The following is a 19,074-nucleotide window of genomic DNA, read 5'->3' as shown; positions in this document are numbered from 1 at the left end:
TGCCAGAGGCCCATAAGGAAACAATTCAAGAGGAAGTTAAAAAGAGGCTGGAGCTGGATGTCATCCAAGAACCACGTAGTGCCTGGGCGAGCCCTAGCGCACTGGTCCCCAAACCTGATATGTCACCTCGATTCTGCAATGACTTTAGGAAGCTAAATGAGATATCAGAGTTTGATGCTTCGCCCGTGCCCCTAGTGGACGAATTGATAGATTGTCAGGGAATAGCTCGCTCCATCACAACGCTGGACCTCACAAAGGGATACTGGCAAGTCCTCAGCTGTAAATCAGAAATGGCCTTTGCAACAAGTGAGGGGCTCTTTCAGTAAACCAAATTACCATTTGGGCTGCACGGAGCGTCTGCCACCTTCCAGCGGCTCATGGAGCGTGTCCTACGACCCCACAAGATGTACCCTGCAGCCTACTTAGATGACATAGTGGTACATAGCACAGAGTGGCAAAACCATTTGCCCCAGGAACAGAAGGTGCCAGAGGCCCTTTGTGAAGCAGGTCTCACAGCTAACATCAGCAAGTGTAGGTTAGCATATAGTGAGACCAAGTACCTCAAATCGCAAGAGGCCAAACTGAGGCCTACAAAAAAAATTGCCAAAAATGAAATATCACGTCAATGAAATCCGTCTCAGAGCAGCACCATCCAAGACTGGCCACGTCCTGCAACAAAGAGACAAGTGAAGTCTTATAGGTCTGGCAATCTACGACAGACAATTTGTTCCAAACCTCTCTGATCTTATTGCCCCTCTAACAGACTTAACGGCTAAGAGACAGCCCCGAATGAGGAAGTGGTCCCAGGAGGCGGAGGAGGCCTTCATGAGCTTCAAGAAGGCCTTGTGCGCCCACCTTGTGCTTGCTTCCCAGAGTTTGTGGTTCAGACAGACTCCTCAGAGGTCCGGAAGCGGTACCCTCCAGGTACAGCAGGGGAGGAGCACCGCATCCTCTACAGCAGTGGTTATCAACCTTTTTTCAGTGATGTACCCTCTGAAATATCTTTTCAGACAAGTACCCCGAACCAGCGCAAATCATTTTTGGTCAAAAAAAAATACTACTACACAGCTCTGTGCCATCAATGTTGGATTTATTAAACTGTCAACAATTAAAATTGCATTGAACTGGATGCTTTTGCATTCACATTTTAGTGAGAACCTTGTGCTTCACTGAGGATCTTTGTCAGTCTTGGTTGCAGGAGCTCAGGCTCAGGTTCTTTGCTTTGTTTCAAGCAGAGAAGGAGGCCTAACATACATTTGTGGAAGCAAAGGGTAGAAGCAGCTCCAAAGCTTTCTGTCCCAGGTCAGCGTGTCCTACTTCACACACCCAAACCTGTGTGAGTGTACTTGTGGCAAACTTCATCTGACACTTCCAGGAGTTTTTTGACAGATAGTTTGCTTCCGTTTGCTTCAGACAAGAGAAATGGGTTTCTCACCCAATCCAGCTGTGCAGATGTATCCTCCTTGTCAGGAAAGTAGGAATGAAGATCCTTAATGGAGTCGCTCAGATGTCCCACTATGACCAACTTGACTGTAGCTCCGTCCACTTCCTCACGAGAGAGAAAATCCTCCACCTGAGCAAACAGGTGGAATCTCCCTGTGAGGCCCTTCTTCAGGAAGCCGCTCACCTCGTCACACAGGTTCATTATGCAGCGTCCTTGCCCTGCAGAGACACATGCTGTTTGTTTCGTTTGCGAGCCAGTCTGTGTCCTGGAACGAGGTGGCATGGGGAGAGATGTGCTGGATCAGGAAGGCGTGTGCTTCAGATGGTAATTCCAACAGCCGGTTGAGTGTTCAGCACACTGTGTGCAGCGCTGTGTGTTCACAGAGGCGGTGACACAGGCGTGCACTGTGTGGTCCTGACTTCATGAAGTTGATCACTTTGACGCTGTCATTCAGAACGTCATGTAAGACACGGCTCATTTTCTTTCTTGACTGGATTTTGAGGGTAATTAAATAACCTATAAAACTCAGTTTATGAACTTACACTTATGTTTTCTTGAATATTTAAAGGATTTTTGTATGGATGTATTTCTTAAACTGCACTGCAACTTTTATTCATTTTATTTTGCTTTTGCCTGTTTTAATGTTTTCACTGTTTTTAAATCTGGATTATGGTTTGATGCTCTTAATGGTTGTATGTCAAACACTTAGGAGAATAACTTAATATGTATTATATGATTAATACATAGGTTGGGGAAAAGGTGGGATGGGATCCAACTCAACAAAAGATTCCTCCTGGTTGGGGTCTTCGGCCCTCGGTCTCACTCCTGGTGTGAGACGCTTCCTTTGACCTGTGTGGGCGGAGCAGAGGAGAGAGGAGAGAGGAGAGAGGAGAGAGGAGAGAGGAAAGAGGAGAGAGGAGAGAGGAAAGAGGGGAGAGGCGAGAGGAGAGAGGAGAGAGAAGAGAGGTGAGAGGAGAGAGGAGAGAGGGGAGAGGAGAGAGGAAAGAGGAGAGAGGTCAGAGGAGAAAGGAGAGAGGTGAGAGGAAAGAGGAGAGAGGAGAGAGGAAAGAGGGGAGAGGCGAGAGGAGAGAGGAGAGAGAAGAGAGGTGAGAGGAGAGAGGAGAGAGGGGAGAGGAGAGAGGAAAGAGGAGAGAGGAAAGAGGGGAGAGGTGAGAGGTGAGAGGAGAGAGGAGAGAGAAGAGAGGTGAGAGGGGAGAGGAGAGAGGAAAGAGGGGAGAGGAGAGAGAAGAGAGGTGAGAGGAGAGAGGTGAGAGAAGAGAGGTGAGAGGAAAGAGGAGAGAGGAGAGAGGAAAGAGGTGAGAGGAGAGAGGAGAGAGGTGAGAGGAGAGAGGAGAGAGGAAAGAGGAGAGAGGAAAGAGGGGAGAGGTGAGAGGTGAGAGGAGAGAGAAGAGAGGTGAGAGAAGAGAGGTGAGAGGAGAGAGGAGAGAGGTGAGAGGAGAGAGGTGAGAGGAGAGAGGAGAGAGGTGAGAGAAGAGAGGTGAGAGGAGAGAGGAGAGAGGTGAGAGGAGAGAGGTGAGAGGAGAGGAGAGAGGGGAGAGGAGAGAGGAAAGAGGAGAGAGGAAAGAGGAGAGAGGAGATAGGTGAGTCGGCACTGGATGCTGCTCCTCTCCAGAGCTTCAGGAGGTTCTCGCAGCCTCTGGTCCAGTCTGGCTTCCCTCCTCGCTGCTTGCCAGCTCTGAGAGGACATGCTCCCTCTGATCAGCTGATTAGCTGCATGTGCGTCCAATGCCATGTAAAAGGTAAATGGACCTGTACTCGTTTAGCGCTTTTCTCGCCTTCTGACCGCTCAAAGCGCTTCAACACTACATGACATCATTCACCCATTCACACCCTGACGGGAGGAGCCACCATGAAGGAGAAGTGAAATCCAGCTGGTTTTGATCAAAGTGTTTTCTGAGCGGTGGTTGATACTGTTCAGTGATATTTTGTGGTGAGCATAACTTTGAGCTACAAAGAGGAGTAAGATATCAAATGGAGTGAACAACAGAGTGTTATATTATTTGAATACATCATCTGAAGCCCTATGAAGTCATAGAAGACACAACAGAAAGAAATGGTAAGTAAAAGTTTTAATATGGTATAAAAGAGTTTTGAGTTGGATTTCAATACAAAACTGAAAGATGTGAATCGCAGGTAGTAATATAGATATACATATGAATTCTCAAAGGAAAAAAACAACTGCCCGAAGCATTAACGATGACCAATAAGAAGGTGGATATTAGCGGGTACATGAGAGATTTGATTTTTCTTTAATTTTCGGCTTGCTCTTGTGCATGATAGTGAGTTAATTGCTCCTTGCAGTGGGAGGGGCCTTGAGGATGTGAAGTGGACTCACAACAAAAACACACATTACAACCACAACACACACCATGTGGGACCTCCACCAGTGGATTGGGGCAACTGCATTTGGGGCGGGGCAAGGCTCTCCAAGCTGCATGTCTGTTGGTCACAAGTCCAAATATGACGAATGGAGGAAAGAACAAAGCCTGGTGTCCACCAGCTCCGCTGGGCACAGCACTGTTGCTGCAGACGAGGGCTCAGCCATCTTTAGGCTCCTGTGAGATTGTAATGGAGCTCAGAGAAGATATTACGCACCTTTAAGACCTGAAGCATGCTGCTTTCCATCCACCGCAGGACAACCTCAAGTCAAGGGCCACTTATTAGCTTTTTCCAAAACTTTCAAGCTCAAAACACTGTCTGGTGACTGGAGCCTGCTCAGATGTCATGGAGATGGCTTAGTTGTCACATGACCTCAGAATGACATGATAACAGCATGTGGTGCACAGGGACCCCCAGCAGCATCCAGGGGCCTCCCCCAGTAGCTGGGCCTTCAGACAGGTCCTCCATTGAGAAGAGGAGTAGTGTATGACATCACCATGTGAGAGCCACTACATGAGTGACACAGCAAGAGGCCTGGATGAGCACCAGAGCATCCAGCAGCTCATTCACACGCCACACGTCCCCGGTTACACATTTATGTCACGTGATGACAACTGAATCATCGCCATGCAGTCCAACCATCATCCAATGAAGACCATGAGAGGAACACTATACTTATACCTCATATGAAGACACTGATGATGTCGCTGAAACAACCAAACGAACGGATAGAAACAAAGACACAGTACCAGAATGCAGTCCACCTGTCACCAAAACAACAAACATCCACAGAGTATTTGTGTCATAATAAATGTGCAAATGCAGAAACAGTTCTGCTGTCGTGAATACTGCACTGCCAGGTTGAGAACTGAATGCAACCTTAAATCAGACTCTTCTTCATGCAGCGAGTGTCGGCTGTGCATGGCCATGGGACCAGGGCTCAGTCCAGAGCCCTGGTCCCATGGCCCCCTGGTCTCTCATGGCCATGGGACCAGGCCTCAGTACATAGCCCTGGTCTCTCATGGCCATGGGACCAGGCCTCAGTACATAGCCCTGGTCCCATGGCCCCCTGGTCTCTCATGGCCATGGGACCAGGCCTCAGTCCAGAGCCCTGGTCCCATGGCCCCCTGGTCTCTCATGGCCATGGGACCAGGCCTCAGTCCAGAGCCCTGGTCCCATGGTCCCCTGGTCTCTCATGGCCATGGGACCAGGCCTCAGTCCAGAGCCCTGGTCCCATGGCCCCCTGGTCTCTCATGGCCATGGGACCAGGGCTCTGAGGCCTTTGGTACATTCTCTCACAACATGGCACCACGAGAGGAAAGATGGGGATGAGGCACCAAAAGACAAATACAGCAGCAGGCACCGTAGCTGTGGCCTCAAAGTCCTTTCCTAATTCTGCAGCGGGGGTCTGCTGCCCCCTGCAGGAAGGCATGCAATAAGGCAGCACAGGGATGCCATTGGGCTACATGAGCAGGTTGCAATGTTTGACATGTCCATTTTAAAGACATTGTATTGGGAGTAATTGTATGCTTGAGTTTCTTCACGCAGTCTAACACGGTCAGCTCAGACGCGGCGTCCTTTCTAACAGAAGTTTGGTCATTTATATTCCATCTCTCTTCGTGCACAGTACTTCCTGTTCCTCCAAAACCTGTTACTGACCCCTCCCTTTATATCCTCTCCTTAAAACACAAGATCACACTGATTTTAAAGTTGCTTTTGGCAAAAGTGCAAATGAAACCATTTGAAAAGCCTCTCTCTCTCTCTCTCTCTCTCTCTCTCTCTCTCTCTCTCTCTCTCTCTCTCTCTCTCTCTCTCTCTCTCTCTCTCTCTCTCTCTCTCTCTCTCTCTCTCTCTCTCTCTCTCTCTCTCTCTCTCTCTCTCTCTCTCTCTCTCTATCCAGTAACGGTGCTTAGAGAAGGACACAGGGACAGCCACCACTTTTCTTTTTCCTTGTGTGATGAGTTGGAGGAGGAGGACTCTCCATCTCCTGAAACCGTCTGTGAAGAAAAGAGCAGAAAGGGAGAGAGAGGAGGGAATCATTCCAACGTGCACAGTGTCATGTGATTGACTGCTGATATCCCAAATATTGATCAAAGCAGCTTTACAGAGGTTTGAAAGGTCGGACTAGAGATTCTTTGTGGTGAGATCAAACCAGCCACTACCTTGCCTTGAGAGGTGCGAGATCGTTCATGTTACGCTCCAAAACACACCAATGACTGAGTCAAGAGGAAATGCCTATGGTGTAAGCTACTGTAGCTATTAATGATATGTTCCTCCAACCTGAGTAAGATGATGTCAAATACATAAGGACAGTACCTAATAATTTGCACCAGCTCCAAGAAGACTTCATCCACGTTGCAGCGATTCTTGGCTGAAGCCTCCATGTAGTGGATCCTGTTCTCTCTGGCGAAGGCCTCAGCGTTGTCCCTGGAGATCTGCAGACAAAGCAAACCAGCCTCCAGTAAGATGCCTTTCCTTTTCCTCCTGTGCAGGCCTGCGTTACACTTGCTCAGCACTACATTACAGGCTGTGAGGAGACAGGCAGACTTTCATACTCATCCCTCTCAACAGATGCTACTTTCATATTCACAATCTGGAGGCAACAACGAGACAAGGTTTTGGTATATAAGTGTTCTGGTTTCCATTTGTAGTCTGGGTGGACCTGGCCACTCATGTTGGAGCAGGCTTTGGTTGTATGCAGGTGAACAGTCAAAACAAGCCAAAGTGCCGTTTGGGGAACGCATCCACTACCGTCGTCAGGACGATGATTTACCATTGCAGGGGTTTTAATTCATCTGGTCATCACATCATGCGTCGTTAATCATCGGACTGTAAACAACGAGCAGCACACAGAAGAGGAAGTCTTCGCCCGGATCTCCACTGGCTTTAGTGGACACCTCAGAAGTATCTCCCCATCCTGGTCCAGAGACCATAAACTCTGGACCATAAACTCTGGACAATAGACTCTAGACAATAGACCATAGACAATAGACTCTTGACAATGGACTATAAACAATAGACTCTTGACAATAGACTCTAGACAATAGACCATAGAATCTAGGCAATAGACAACAGGCTCTAGACAATAGACTCTTGACAATAGACTCTAGACAATAGACCATAGACTCTAGACTCTAGGGTCTATGGTCTATTGTCTAGACCATAGACTCTAGACAATAAACCAAAGACTCTAGACAATAGACTCTAGACAATAAACCATAGACTCTAGACAATAGACTCTAGACAATAGACCATAGACTAAACCAAAGACTCTAGACAATAGACCATAGACTCTAGACAATAGACTCTAGACAATAAACCATAGACTCTAGACAATAGACTCTAGACAATAAACCATAGACTCTAGACAATAGACTCTAGACAATAAACCATAGACTCTAGACAATAGACTCTAGACAATAAACCATAGACTCTAGACAATAGACTCTAGACAATAGACCATAGACTCTAGACCATAGACTCTAGACAATAGACTCTAGACAATAGACCATAGACTCTAGACTCTAGAGTCTATGGTCTATTGTCTAGACCATAGACTCTAGACAATAAACCAAAGACTCTAGACAATAGACTCTAGACAATAAACCATAGACTCTAGACCATAGACTCTAGACAATAGACTCTAGACAATAAACCATAGACTCTAGACAATAGACTCTAGACAATAAACCATAGACTCTAGACAATAGACTCTAGACAATAGACTCTAGACAATAGACCATAGACTCTAGACTCTAGAGTCTATGGTCTATTGTCTAGACCATAGACTCTAGACAATAAACCAAAGACTCTAGACAATAGACTCTAGACAATAAACCATAGACTCTAGACCATAGACTCTAGACAATAGGCTCTAGACAATAGACCATAGACTCTAGACCATAGACTCTAGACAATAGACTCTAGACAATAGACCATAGACTCTAGACAATAGACTCTAGACAATAGACCATAGACTCTAGACAATAGACCATAGACTCTAGACAATAGACTCTAGACAATAGACCATAGACTCTAGACAATAGACCATAGACTCTAGACAATAGACCATAGACTCTAGACAATAGACCATAGACTCTAGACAATAGACCATAGACTCTAGACAATAGACCATAGACTCTAGACCATAGACTCTAGACAATAGACCATAGACTCTAGACAATAGACCATAGACTCTAGACAATAGACCATAGACTCTAGACAATAGACCATAGACTCTAGACAATAGACTCTAGACAATAGACCATAGACTCTAGACAATAGACCATAGACTCTAGACAATAGACTCTAGACAATAGACCATAGACTCTAGACAATAGACCATAGACTCTAGACAATAGACTCTAGACAATAGACCATAGACTCTAGACAATAGACCATAGACTCTAGACAATAGGCTCTTAACAAAGGGTTCACAGAGTGCTTTCATAGACAATGATATGTGTCTGGGCTCTGCTTCCTTTCACAAAAACAAGATAGCACAAACAAGGATCCTTAGTTTGGAGAAAATGTGACCGAGATAAAAACAGGTTTACACAATGGAACAAATGATTGCAAAGTTACAAATGGTTACAACAGATGCACAAGAAGATGGACTTGTGTTCCATTATATTTAGATGCTTGAACAACGGAGAAGGGTTGTGGTAACAAAAGCAAGCTGTACCACTGCTTAGCTGATGTGTGGATCCTTCCCTCATATGTATGTCAGTTCCCTTTCATTTCAGTATCTTTTTTTTACTTTACTTTTCTTTGGTTATTTGTTTCATTTGTGTATTTACTGCATGTATCGTTTAATTGCATTGTACTTGATTTGTCTGTTTGAGTCCCCTCCCTCCCTGTGGAGTGTGTGGAAGGGTACATACGGCTATACTGATGGTTGTGTATGTGTGTGGGCATTTGTTGGTGTGGATGTTCATGTGTGTATGGGTTAGAGTTTATACTCACATTTAGACTACTCATACTAATGCTACTGTTTTGATTATCTGCTCTTTGTTTTATTATATTTGTTTATTTGGATGTCAAGGATGGCTCTGACGTGTGGAAAACACAATAAAAAGTTCAAAAAACAAAACAAGATAGCTAAATAAAGGGAAAGCTCCTGGTTACTGGTATCATCATGTTTCATTTACAAGTAGATCGATTGGTACAGGAAATACATCATCAGTTCCATCACATCGGTCCTTTTAGTGAGTTTGGTTGTTGGGCCCTACGAGGTCACAGCTGTGTTGGAATTTTGCAATCAAGTGATTTGCTCCTCCTTTAAATGATCAAATGGTCTAATATCTGAGGTCACTTTTGACCAATAAACCTGAAGTTTCACACACGCCTCATATTTCCAAACCCTGGCTGAGAACCGATCAAATTCCCTGACCTTCTGGAATCCTATCTTTCTCCACTCCATCATGATCTAAGTGACCTCTTAAAGATCCATGAGGACCTTACTTACCATTCTTTGCTGTTCCAGGTCCGCCTTGTTTCCAACCAGCACCATTGGGAAGTCGTCTCGGTCCTTGACTCTCAGGATCTGAGTGTGGAATTTCTGGACCTCATGGTAGCTGTCGGGTCACAGAGGGAAAGAATTAACAATCACAGTATCGATGCACATCACTAACTCTACTTCTTCCTGGAGCCTCGGTGCTTTCTTGCCTCAAGTTTCAATGGATGGTGCTGTCTGGAGCTGGTCCTACCTCCTACCTCCTACCTCTTACCTCCTGCCATTACAGCTCTGCTGATGCCCCCTCTCTACCTCCTACCTCCTACCTCCTACCTCCTACCTCCTGCCATTACAGCTCTGCTGATGCCCCCTCTCTACCTCCTACCTCCTACCTCCTACCTCCTGCCATTACAGCTCTGCTGATGCCCCCTCTCTACCTCCTACCTCCTACCTCCTACCTCCTGCCATTACAGCTCTGCTGATGCCCCCTCTCTACCTCCTACCTCCTACCTCCTGCCATTACAGCTCTGCTGATGCCCCCTCTCTACCTCCTACCTCCTACCTCCTGCATCCTGTCTCCTCCCTCGGCCCTGCTAATGCCCCTCCTGCCTCTTACCTCTTCCCTCTTGCCTCCTACATCCTCCCTCATGTCTCCTGTCTCCTACCCATGCTGATTCTCCACCTATTTCTGCTTCATGGATGGTGGTTATCTGGATGGTGTACCATATGTATACCACTCATTATATGAATCATTTCTGTCATATTCATGTAATGAGCTGTAACTCTGTTATTGATCATTCTGGTCACATGACATCTGTTGCTTCTGTGCATCCTGGAGAGGATCCTCCTCTGTTGCTCTATGAAGCTTCTTCCTCTTTTTCCCTGTGAAATGTTTTTTCCTGATCCGATGTGAGGTCCTGGGACAGGGATGTCATGTGTACCGATTGTTTAGCCTTCTGAGGCAAATTTGTGATTTTGGGCTATACCAAATAAACAGAATTAAATTTTAAACGAAGCAGAAAAATGCTGCAGCTGGAGTCATCAGGAATGCTAAGAAACACATCAATGGAAGAGCCACAAGTGTGTTTTTGGTAAATTGAAATTTCAGAAGTGTTGACAATGTAATATTCAGAAGTATGCTCACGAGGTAGGAACTATATTTGAATTATCTTAAAAGATGTTTTTGTGTTGGTGACGGACGAGCCAGGTGATATAATGCCGTCATGGTGGCAGCAGGTGGCAGGAAAGAGCCGCATTAGACAAGAGAGCAGATTTTTGCCGTGTGATCGTATGACCGTATGATTATTTTGAACGTTTATTCTGTTGCATACTTTCTTAGCGGGACTTGTAATTCCCATGTAGCGATGCATCAGACAAACACGATACATAAAAAGACATGTTGTAGTCCACCTTTGGACAGAAATCAAGCTACACATGAACAGAGTCCTTATGAACAGTTGTAACGCACAGTGATCACAGTGCTATAGTTGTTTGATTTGTCAGGTTTCTGTCACGTGCTGTTGGTTTCAACCAATCATATGGATGAATATCTCTGCTGCTTCCGCCATGTTATTTATGAGCCGCTCACCAAAGAGCATGGAGCCTAACAAGTGGCAGACCCTGGTAGGACAGCCGGACTCTGCTGGGGCACACTTAGCGATGAGACTGCAGACCAGTGCAGACCAGTGCAGGACAGGGTCCACTCCACCACACACACCTCTGACACATGACACCACAGAGAGACGACTGCACTTCCTCTTTCGCAGGAAGACGGACTGCGAGTGGCTGGACCTCGCTGCTACACTGACGAACCATCGAGACAATGTGTCCACCTCTGATCTATTTGGAATAGAGCTCCACACACACACGCGCGCGCATACGCACACACACACACACACACACACACATTACCTGCCCCGGTCGTTGAGTGCAAACACCAATAAGAAGCCTTCGCCTGCGCGCATGTATTGCTCCCTCATCGCTCCAAACTCCTCCTGACCTGCGGTGTCCAAGACTGTCACAGACAGACACACAAACACACACACACACACGTTATACATTCACAATCCAACATTGCTGCAACAGCTCATGTCACATTACACCTGCTCTAAGTGTTTAGAGTGACACTGCTGAGAATAAAAGCTGGTAACATTTTATAATAACAAGACACTATGAAACATTATATAAGACTTCATTTACAAATGGAGAATCCATAACTCTTGAAGTGTGGAACAATGCTTTATAAATGGTGAATTAAGTGTTTACTTGGTTTGCAGCATAATAATTTGTGGGTGAAATATGTAGATAGGAAAGATCCACAAGCTGTGAAATAAGTGAGAGGAATCTTTGAGGGCTACCTTTAAACCCTTTGAAATAACAACTATAGATGGCGCTACATGGGACTGAGGCTCAGACGGGGTCTGAGGAAGCCCATGTTCCAGTAGAGAGCTCTGACAGAGCGGTGTGCGTCATGGTATGCTGGTCCCACCCTTAACACCACCCACAGCACACACTGCAACATCTGTGTACACGAGAGCAGAGAACTGGAGCTCCCAACACCAAATCAAAGTGCTTTTCTCTGTGATGACGTCCTACTTCTGCTCACCCAAGAAGCTAACGGGATGATTTGATCTCCAGTAATGTCTGACAGAAGAGTCTGAAGAGCACAGCGCTGTAAACAAGTTCATCTGTCTCCGTCTGATGATTCACATATCACTGTGTGGAAACAGCGGTGTGACCCAACACACTGCAGCCTGGCTCTGTGCTGTAACACTGGCCAAGTGCAAGTCCTAACAAGGGAATGAAACATCCAGAGAGCAAACACCCTGCCGTATCACATCCCAGTGCAACACGCCCTGTGCCTTCAGACAAACAGTGCACAACTCCTTCATATCCGCTGTGACGGAGCCTTACTGTCCAGCCGCGTCTCCTTCCCGTCCACAGTGCAGATCTTGGTGTAGGAGTCTTCGATGGTGGGGTCGTAGTCCGACACAAAGTAGGACTGTGGGACAGGCACAATGTTAAACACACAGCGCACGCAGAGCGCAAGGAGTGCAAGTGCAATGAAATACACTCATGAGCAACTCGTCCTTTTTAACTTCACTACATTTACACTACAATACTGTTCCTTACACTGTAGTTACTGTACTGGTGTACACACAGTGTGGTATTGTTACCATCTGAATACTTCTTCCACTACTGCCTGCACTAACAGCGGTACCTGGAGATGTTTTTGGGCTTTGTTGGTAAAATGCCTTCCTATGTAACTTCTGCCAATGTTAACGTGTGTTAACTTGCATTGTGTGGCTTTTTGAACAATGGCTGCCTGAGGGGACCAAACGCACATGTATGAATGTAGCCAGCAGCAACATAAAGTTTGACATGTGTAGTCAATTACCCAGCCCTAAAGACACTCTGAACTGGTGCTTCAACACAGTCATGGTTAGCTTGTTAGCTTAGTGCATTGCTCACAGTAAACAGTGCTCACACATTCAGAGGAAAATGCTGAGGACCTTAACCATGGTCATCAGGTCAGGGGTCAGCTGTCAAACCTCCATACGCTGCAACAGTATGGAGGCACAGCACACCGCTGGGTCCATGAAGCAGACATGATGGACCGCTGTGAACATGCAAGTGTGAAGTGAGAGCTCGGACAGCAGGTTGAGCTGAGAACAGCTGATCACTCCTCACACGGACATCATGTCTGCATGCTACACTGTCACTACACACATGGACATCATGTCTGCATGCTACACTGTAACTACACACATGGACATCATGTCTGCATGCTACACTGTAACTACACACATGGACATCATGTCTGCATGCTACACTGTGACTACACACATGAACATCATGTCTGCATGCTACACTGTCACTACACACATGGACATCATGTCTGCATGCTACACTGTAACTACACACATGAACATCATGTCTGCATGCTACACTGTAACTACACACATGAACATCATGTCTGCATGCTACACTGTAACTACACACATGGACATCATGTCTGCATGCTACACTGTAACTACACACATGGACATCATGTCTGCATGCTACACTGTAACTACACACATGAACATCATGTCTGCATGCTACACTGTAACTACACACATGGACATCATGTCTGCATGCTACACTGTGAGTTACACACATGAACATCATGTCTGCATGCTACACTGTAACTACACACATGAGCAGAACTGTGGTTAAAGAAAAGCAGACATGATGTGGGTTCAAGTCCCCTTCCCCATGAAGGATGGCACATGAACACAAAGACATGGACCTGGACATCACTGAGCAGAGTCACGCGGTACCAGAGGGGTTGCCAGGTTGGTAAACTTCCTCCTCACTCCTTGCTTTGCTTTCTGAGCTCTTTCGTTCTTCAGGACTGCCCTCTAACCTTCTGGGGCAGTATCTATGAATCCCACGGGCAGAGCGTTTGGTGGGCCCGTCACGGTCCCCCTGAGTCCGGCTCCGCGGCTCCTGCTGAGCGCTACAGTAACTCATGAGTGGTCGAGGCGTACCTGGATGAACTGGATGGTCAGGGCGCTCTTGCCCACCCCTCCTCCTCCCACCACCACCAGTTTGAATCGCTCCTCTTCTCCACTCATACTGGTTTTCAACTGGGATTCGTCCGGATCAGAAACTGTCCAGGGCCTCAGCCGAGCCGAGCCGAGCCGAGTCGAGTCGAGCCGAGCCGAACTGAGCTGAGACGAGACGAGCCGCGACCAAACCAAAGTAGTGGAGCAGATCCGCCGGTTCCCGTTGTTGGTAGCAGAAGAGACGAGAAGAGACCAGAAGAGACCAAACAAGACCAGCACGGACCAGAAGAGACCAGCAGAGACCAGAAGAGACGAGTATAGCGGCGCAGCTTCAAACTGAAACTTTACTCATGTTTTCTACAACGGCACAGGAGCAGACGTGACGTCACAGTCCCGCCGGAGCAACAAGTAAAGGCTCCAGCGTGTGTGTGTGTGTGTGTGTGTGTGTGTGTGTGTGTGTGTGTGTGTGTGTGTGTGTGTGTGTGGTGGGGGGGCGGAACTGCTTCCTCTTTTATTTTTCCTCAAGAAACTTCAGAAGCTCGCGCACGAATGTCACACACGCACATGCACACGCAAACACACGCACACACACTCACACACAGGTAAATGTATCGGTGTGTCATAACCTAACACACACTTTAGCTTTTTTCTCATGCACACATTCCACTTTCATGTGTCGGTGTCCTTATTTGGTCATATGGCGGGGCCGAGCGCGAACTATGGTGACATCACTCTTCCTCGTGTGCGCGCGCGATGTAACAGCAGCGCGAGGTCCGAAGTCTGAAGAGTCTTCTTCTAGTTCATGTACTAGTAGATAAACTTCTTCTAGTTCATGTACTAGTAAAGAGTCTTCTTCTAGTTCATGTACTAGTAAAGAGTCTTCTTCTAGTTCATGTACTAGTAGATAAACTTCTTCTAGTTCATGTACTAGTAGATAAACTTCTTCTAGTTCATGTACTAGTAGATAAACTTCTTCTAGTTCATGTACTAGTAGATAAACTTCTTCTAGTTCATGTACTAGTAAAGAGTCTTCTTCTAGTTCATGTACTAGTAAAGAGTCTTCTTCTAGTTCATGTACTAGTAGATAAACTTCTTCTAGTTCATGTACTAGTAGATAAACTTCTTCTAGTTCATGTACTAGTAGATAAACTTCTTCTAGTTCATGTACTAGTAAAGAGTCTTCTTCTAGTTCATGTACTAGTAGATAAACTTCTTCTAGTTCATGTACTAGTAAATAAACTTCTTCTAGTTCATGTACTAATAAAGAGTCTTCTTCTAGTTCATGTACTAGTAAAGAGTCTTCTTCTAGTTCATGTACTAGTAAAGAGTCTTCTTCTAGTTCATGTACTAGTAAATAAACTTCTTCTAGTTCATGTACTAGTAAATAAACTTCTTCTAGTTCATGTACTAGTAAAGAGTCTTCTTCTAGTTCATGTACTAGTAAATAAACTTCTTCTAGTTCATGTACTAGTAAAGAGTCTTCTTCTAGTTCATGTACTAGTAAATAAACTTCTTCTAGTTCATGTACTAGTAAATAAACTTCTTCTAGTTCATGTACTAGTAAAGAGTCTTTGTCTAGTTCATGTACTAGTAAATAAACTTCTTCTAGTTCATGTACTAGTAAATAAACTTCTTCTAGTTCATGTACTAGTAAAGAGTCTTCTTCTAGTTCATGTACTAGTAAATAAACTTCTTCTAGTTCATGTACTAGTAAATAAACTTCTTCTAGTTCATGTACTAGTAAATAAACTTCTTCTAGTTCATGTACTAGTAAAGAGTCTTTGTCTAGTTCATGGACTAGTAAAGAGTCTTCTTCTAGTTCATGTACTAGTAAAGAGTCTTCTTCTAGTTCATGTACTCGTAGATAAACTTCTTCTAGTTCATGTACTAGTAAAGAGCCTTCTTCTAGTTCATGTACTAGTAAAGAGTCTTCTTCTAGTTCATGTACTAGTAGATAAACTTCTTCTAGTTCATGTACTAGTAAATAAACTTCTTCTAGTTCATGTACTAGTAAATAAACTTCTTCTAGTTCATGTACTAGTAAATAAACTTCTTCTAGTTCATGTACTAGTAAAGAGTCTTCTTCTAGTTCATGTACTAGTAAATACACTTCTTCTAGTTCATGTACTAGTAAATAAACTTCTTCTAGTTCATGTACTAGTAAATAAACTTCTTCTAGTTCATGTACTAGTAAATAAACTTCTTCTCATTTATGTACTACTAAAGAATCTTCTTCTAGTTCATGTACTACTAAAGAGCCTTCTTCTAGTTCATGTACTAGTAAAGAGCCTTCTTCTAGTTCATGTACTAGTAAAGAGTCTTCTTCTAGTTCATGTACTAGTAAAGAGTCTTCTTCTAGTTCATGTACTAGTAAAGAGTCTTCTTCTAGTTCATGTACTAGTAAAGAGCCTTCTTCTAGTTCATGTACTAGTAAAGAGTCTTCTTCTAGTTCATGTACTAGTAAAGAGTCTTCTTCTAGTTCATGTACTAGTAAAGAGTCTTCTTCTAGTTCATGTACTAGTAAAGAGCCTTCTTCTAGTTCATGTACTAGTAAAGAGTCTTCTTCTAGTTCATGTACTAGTAAAGAGTCTTCTTCTAGTTCATGTACTAGTAAAGAGTCTTCTTCTAGTTCATGTACTAGTAAAGAGTCTTCTTCCGTGAAATGAGTTGCTGTTTGCCAGTAGCGGGCCGCCAGGGCCTTCTAAGCGTTCTCTGGTGGCCTTAACAGAAACACAAAGTAATAATTATTTTATAATTTAAAAAAGTAAAAAGAAATGCGCTGTGATTGGTCAGTGAAGCTAGCGTCTCACCAAGAAGCTAGAACCTCAGGACTTACTGATGACCTCTTTCCCTCAGAGGGTCATGTGCTGGTGAGTGAAATGATGATTATGTGACTGTTTTACACATTTGCAGTTGTATTTAATCATAAACTAGCCACAGCGCTGTAGTTGCTGCTGCACCTGCGGGTGCTGCTGCACCTGCGGGTGCTGCTGCACTTGGGGGTGCTGCTGCACCTGGGGGTGCTGGTGCTTCTCCCCGTGGCCTCTCTTTGCGCAAAGGTGCACTGCTGTCGCTGTGCACTGTGCAGGGTCAGTGTCTTGGTTTTGTTGATAGAGTTGGACAACATGCATTGTTGTTGACCTGACAGCTTGTGCTCTCTCCTTGCCATGCTGGCCCTCGCCGGGTGCATTTCCTCCCCTGTGTTGCTCAGCGACCGGCTCTAGGTCGGCTTGGAAAGGCTCGGGGTGAAGGTGGCACGCCGGCTCCGGCCTCGTGCATTAGAGCGCCCGAGCCCGAACTTTGCAGCTTCCCAGGGCCGTGAAATATGTGCTTGTGACTTCTCTCCCCGCCGGGGGGGGGGAGTGTTGCGTCGTCAGGGTGGGTCGTCCTACGTAAAGGGCGTCAGAGGTCTGAGTCTTGAAACGCGGCCCAAGAAGTCTAATGCTGTGTTCACATCGAACGCGGCACAAATTTTCGCGCGGCGTTCGGTGTGAACACAGCATAACGCACGCGCGAGTCAGAGTCTCTGGAACCCTGTGGCGCCAGCAGACCGCCGAGGCGCTGCGTTACTGAGCGATGCTGGGCGGAGGAGTCCGCTCTGGTGGTTGAAGAAGTGGCTTTGTGGGTCGGTCCACGTCGGTCAAGAGGAGCGTTTCCTTTTGTTTTTCTTCTCGTGACCTCCCTCCATGCTTGTGGTGGAGCTGTGTCCCCGCGGGTCGGGTGAGTGTGTTGGTCTGTGACAGTAACTCCAGGGACACTTTTTCCCCCCAGTCCGCCCGTGATGTGGACTATAGGGCACTCATTGAAGGCCTAGGTCTGACACCCACAGCCCGCCACTGCCGTTGTGTCTAGGGTTTATAATAGTGTTCGTGGGCGTGCTCCGACCTGCGTCTGAATGAGTGCTTCTTCCAGCGCTACTCCAGGTGGGCCAGCAGCACAACACATCTCAACACCAGTGTGTATGTCACAGGCAGACATACAAAGAATAAAGGATGCTACGCGCACATTTCTACATAAATATATAATTTTAAACACATATGAATGAATCCAAACGTGATCTGTAAACTACAGGAAGTCTTAGGTTCGGAACTAACAGGAAGTATTTTTTTTCTGGGACTTCCTGTGTACTTGAAGGCAGCTTGAAAATGTCCAAATTGACCGCAGTTTTTTGTCAATGCCTCCTGCCGCTGCCTCTCGTTCTCGTCTCATGTATTGTGCCCCAGCAGAAGGTTAGTTAAAGTTTTAATAAATATATATGTTTAAAAGACATTTCCGTGAGTGTTGGCTGTGAGTGTGTGTGTGTGCTATGATGCAAACTAGTAGGAAGCAAACATGATTATCATTTGTGTCTTCGTACACAGCTCTTACGTTGGGTTTTGGAATTTATCTTTATATATATATATATATATATATATATATATATATATATATATATATATATATATATATGCATTGTATGAGTAAAATGTCTTTATTATGTCAAAGTGTTGAACATAAGTTGTTCAGATGTTTTATCGTATAGAAGTTGACATTGTCCCTCTGAGATAGAATCAATGAACATGTGTTCCCGTGTGAATAGCACATCTTGACTTCTTGAGGTTTCTTGGCAATGGTTCGGGCAATAATCATGATTCTTTTGACACGAGACATTGCCTAATGCTCAGAGTTGGGGACAACGGCATGGAGCAGCTCAGTCTTTGAGATGAATGCTTGGTTTTGTTCCGCATTAAGAAAGTTAAACATGTAGAAAGGAATTATTGTGAAAAATGCTACGATCAGAGGAGATACTTTTTAGAGACAGCAGAGTCCCTGAGAGAGTACCGAGTACTTCTGGTACCCTTTAGTGACAGCTGAAAGAGTACCGAGTACCTCTGGTACCCTTTAGTGACAGCTGAAAGAGTACCGAGTACTTCTGGTACCCTTTGGTGACAGCTGAAAGAGTACCGAGTACTTCTGGTACCCTTTAGTGACAGCTGAAAGAGTACCGAGTACTTCTGGTACCCTTTAGTGACAGCTGAAAGAGTACCGAGTACCTCTGGTACCCTTTAGTGACAGCTGAAAGAGTACAGAGTACCTCTGGTACCCTTTAGTGACAGCTGAAAGAGTACAGAGTACCTCTGGTACCCTTTAGTGACAGCTGAAAGAGTACAGAGTACTTCTGGTACCCTTTAGTGACAGCTGAAAGAGTACCGAGTACCTCTGGTACCCTTTAGTGACAGCTGAAA

At 45.3% G+C, this 19,074-nt stretch overlaps 1 protein-coding gene across 1 annotated transcript; it reads right to left on the bottom strand.

Annotated features, from left to right (window-relative positions):
* Positions 1-3,543: 3,543 nt before the first annotated feature.
* Positions 3,544-14,239, bottom strand: rras (RAS related). Its single transcript, XM_068596131.1, has 6 exons — positions 13,832-14,239; positions 12,213-12,300; positions 11,211-11,313; positions 9,312-9,420; positions 6,161-6,279; positions 3,544-5,841 (listed from the first exon to the last, which is right to left on the bottom strand). The coding sequence occupies exons 1-6, from the start codon at positions 13,916-13,918 to the stop codon at positions 5,754-5,756; spliced, it is 594 nt and encodes a 197-aa protein (XP_068452232.1). The 5' UTR covers positions 13,919-14,239; the 3' UTR covers positions 3,544-5,753.
* Between the last annotated feature and the right edge of the window lie 4,835 nt (positions 14,240-19,074).

Source organism: Clinocottus analis, unplaced genomic scaffold (genome assembly GCF_023055335.1).
Source record: "Clinocottus analis isolate CAN_PGR_092001 unplaced genomic scaffold, fCliAna1.0.p SCAF_34, whole genome shotgun sequence".
Classification (NCBI taxonomy): domain Eukaryota; kingdom Metazoa; phylum Chordata; class Actinopteri; order Perciformes; family Cottidae; genus Clinocottus; species Clinocottus analis.
Note: the sequence above shows the minus strand (reverse complement) of the source record. Positions and strands in the feature narration are given on the sequence as shown.

Excerpts from the sequence above, each read along its gene's own strand:
- rras (XM_068596131.1), bottom strand. The coding sequence starts at position 13,918 with ATGAGTGGAGAAGAGGAGCGATTCAAACTGGTGGTGGTGGGAGGAGGA. Across the intron at positions 12,301-13,831 it reads TGACCATCCAGTTCATCCAG|TCCTACTTTGTGTCGGACTA; the intron begins GTACGCCTCGAC and ends CCTGTCCCACAG. Across the intron at positions 9,421-11,210 it reads GCACTCAACGACCGGGGCAG|CTACCATGAGGTCCAGAAAT; the intron begins GTAATGTGTGTG and ends GTGACCCGACAG.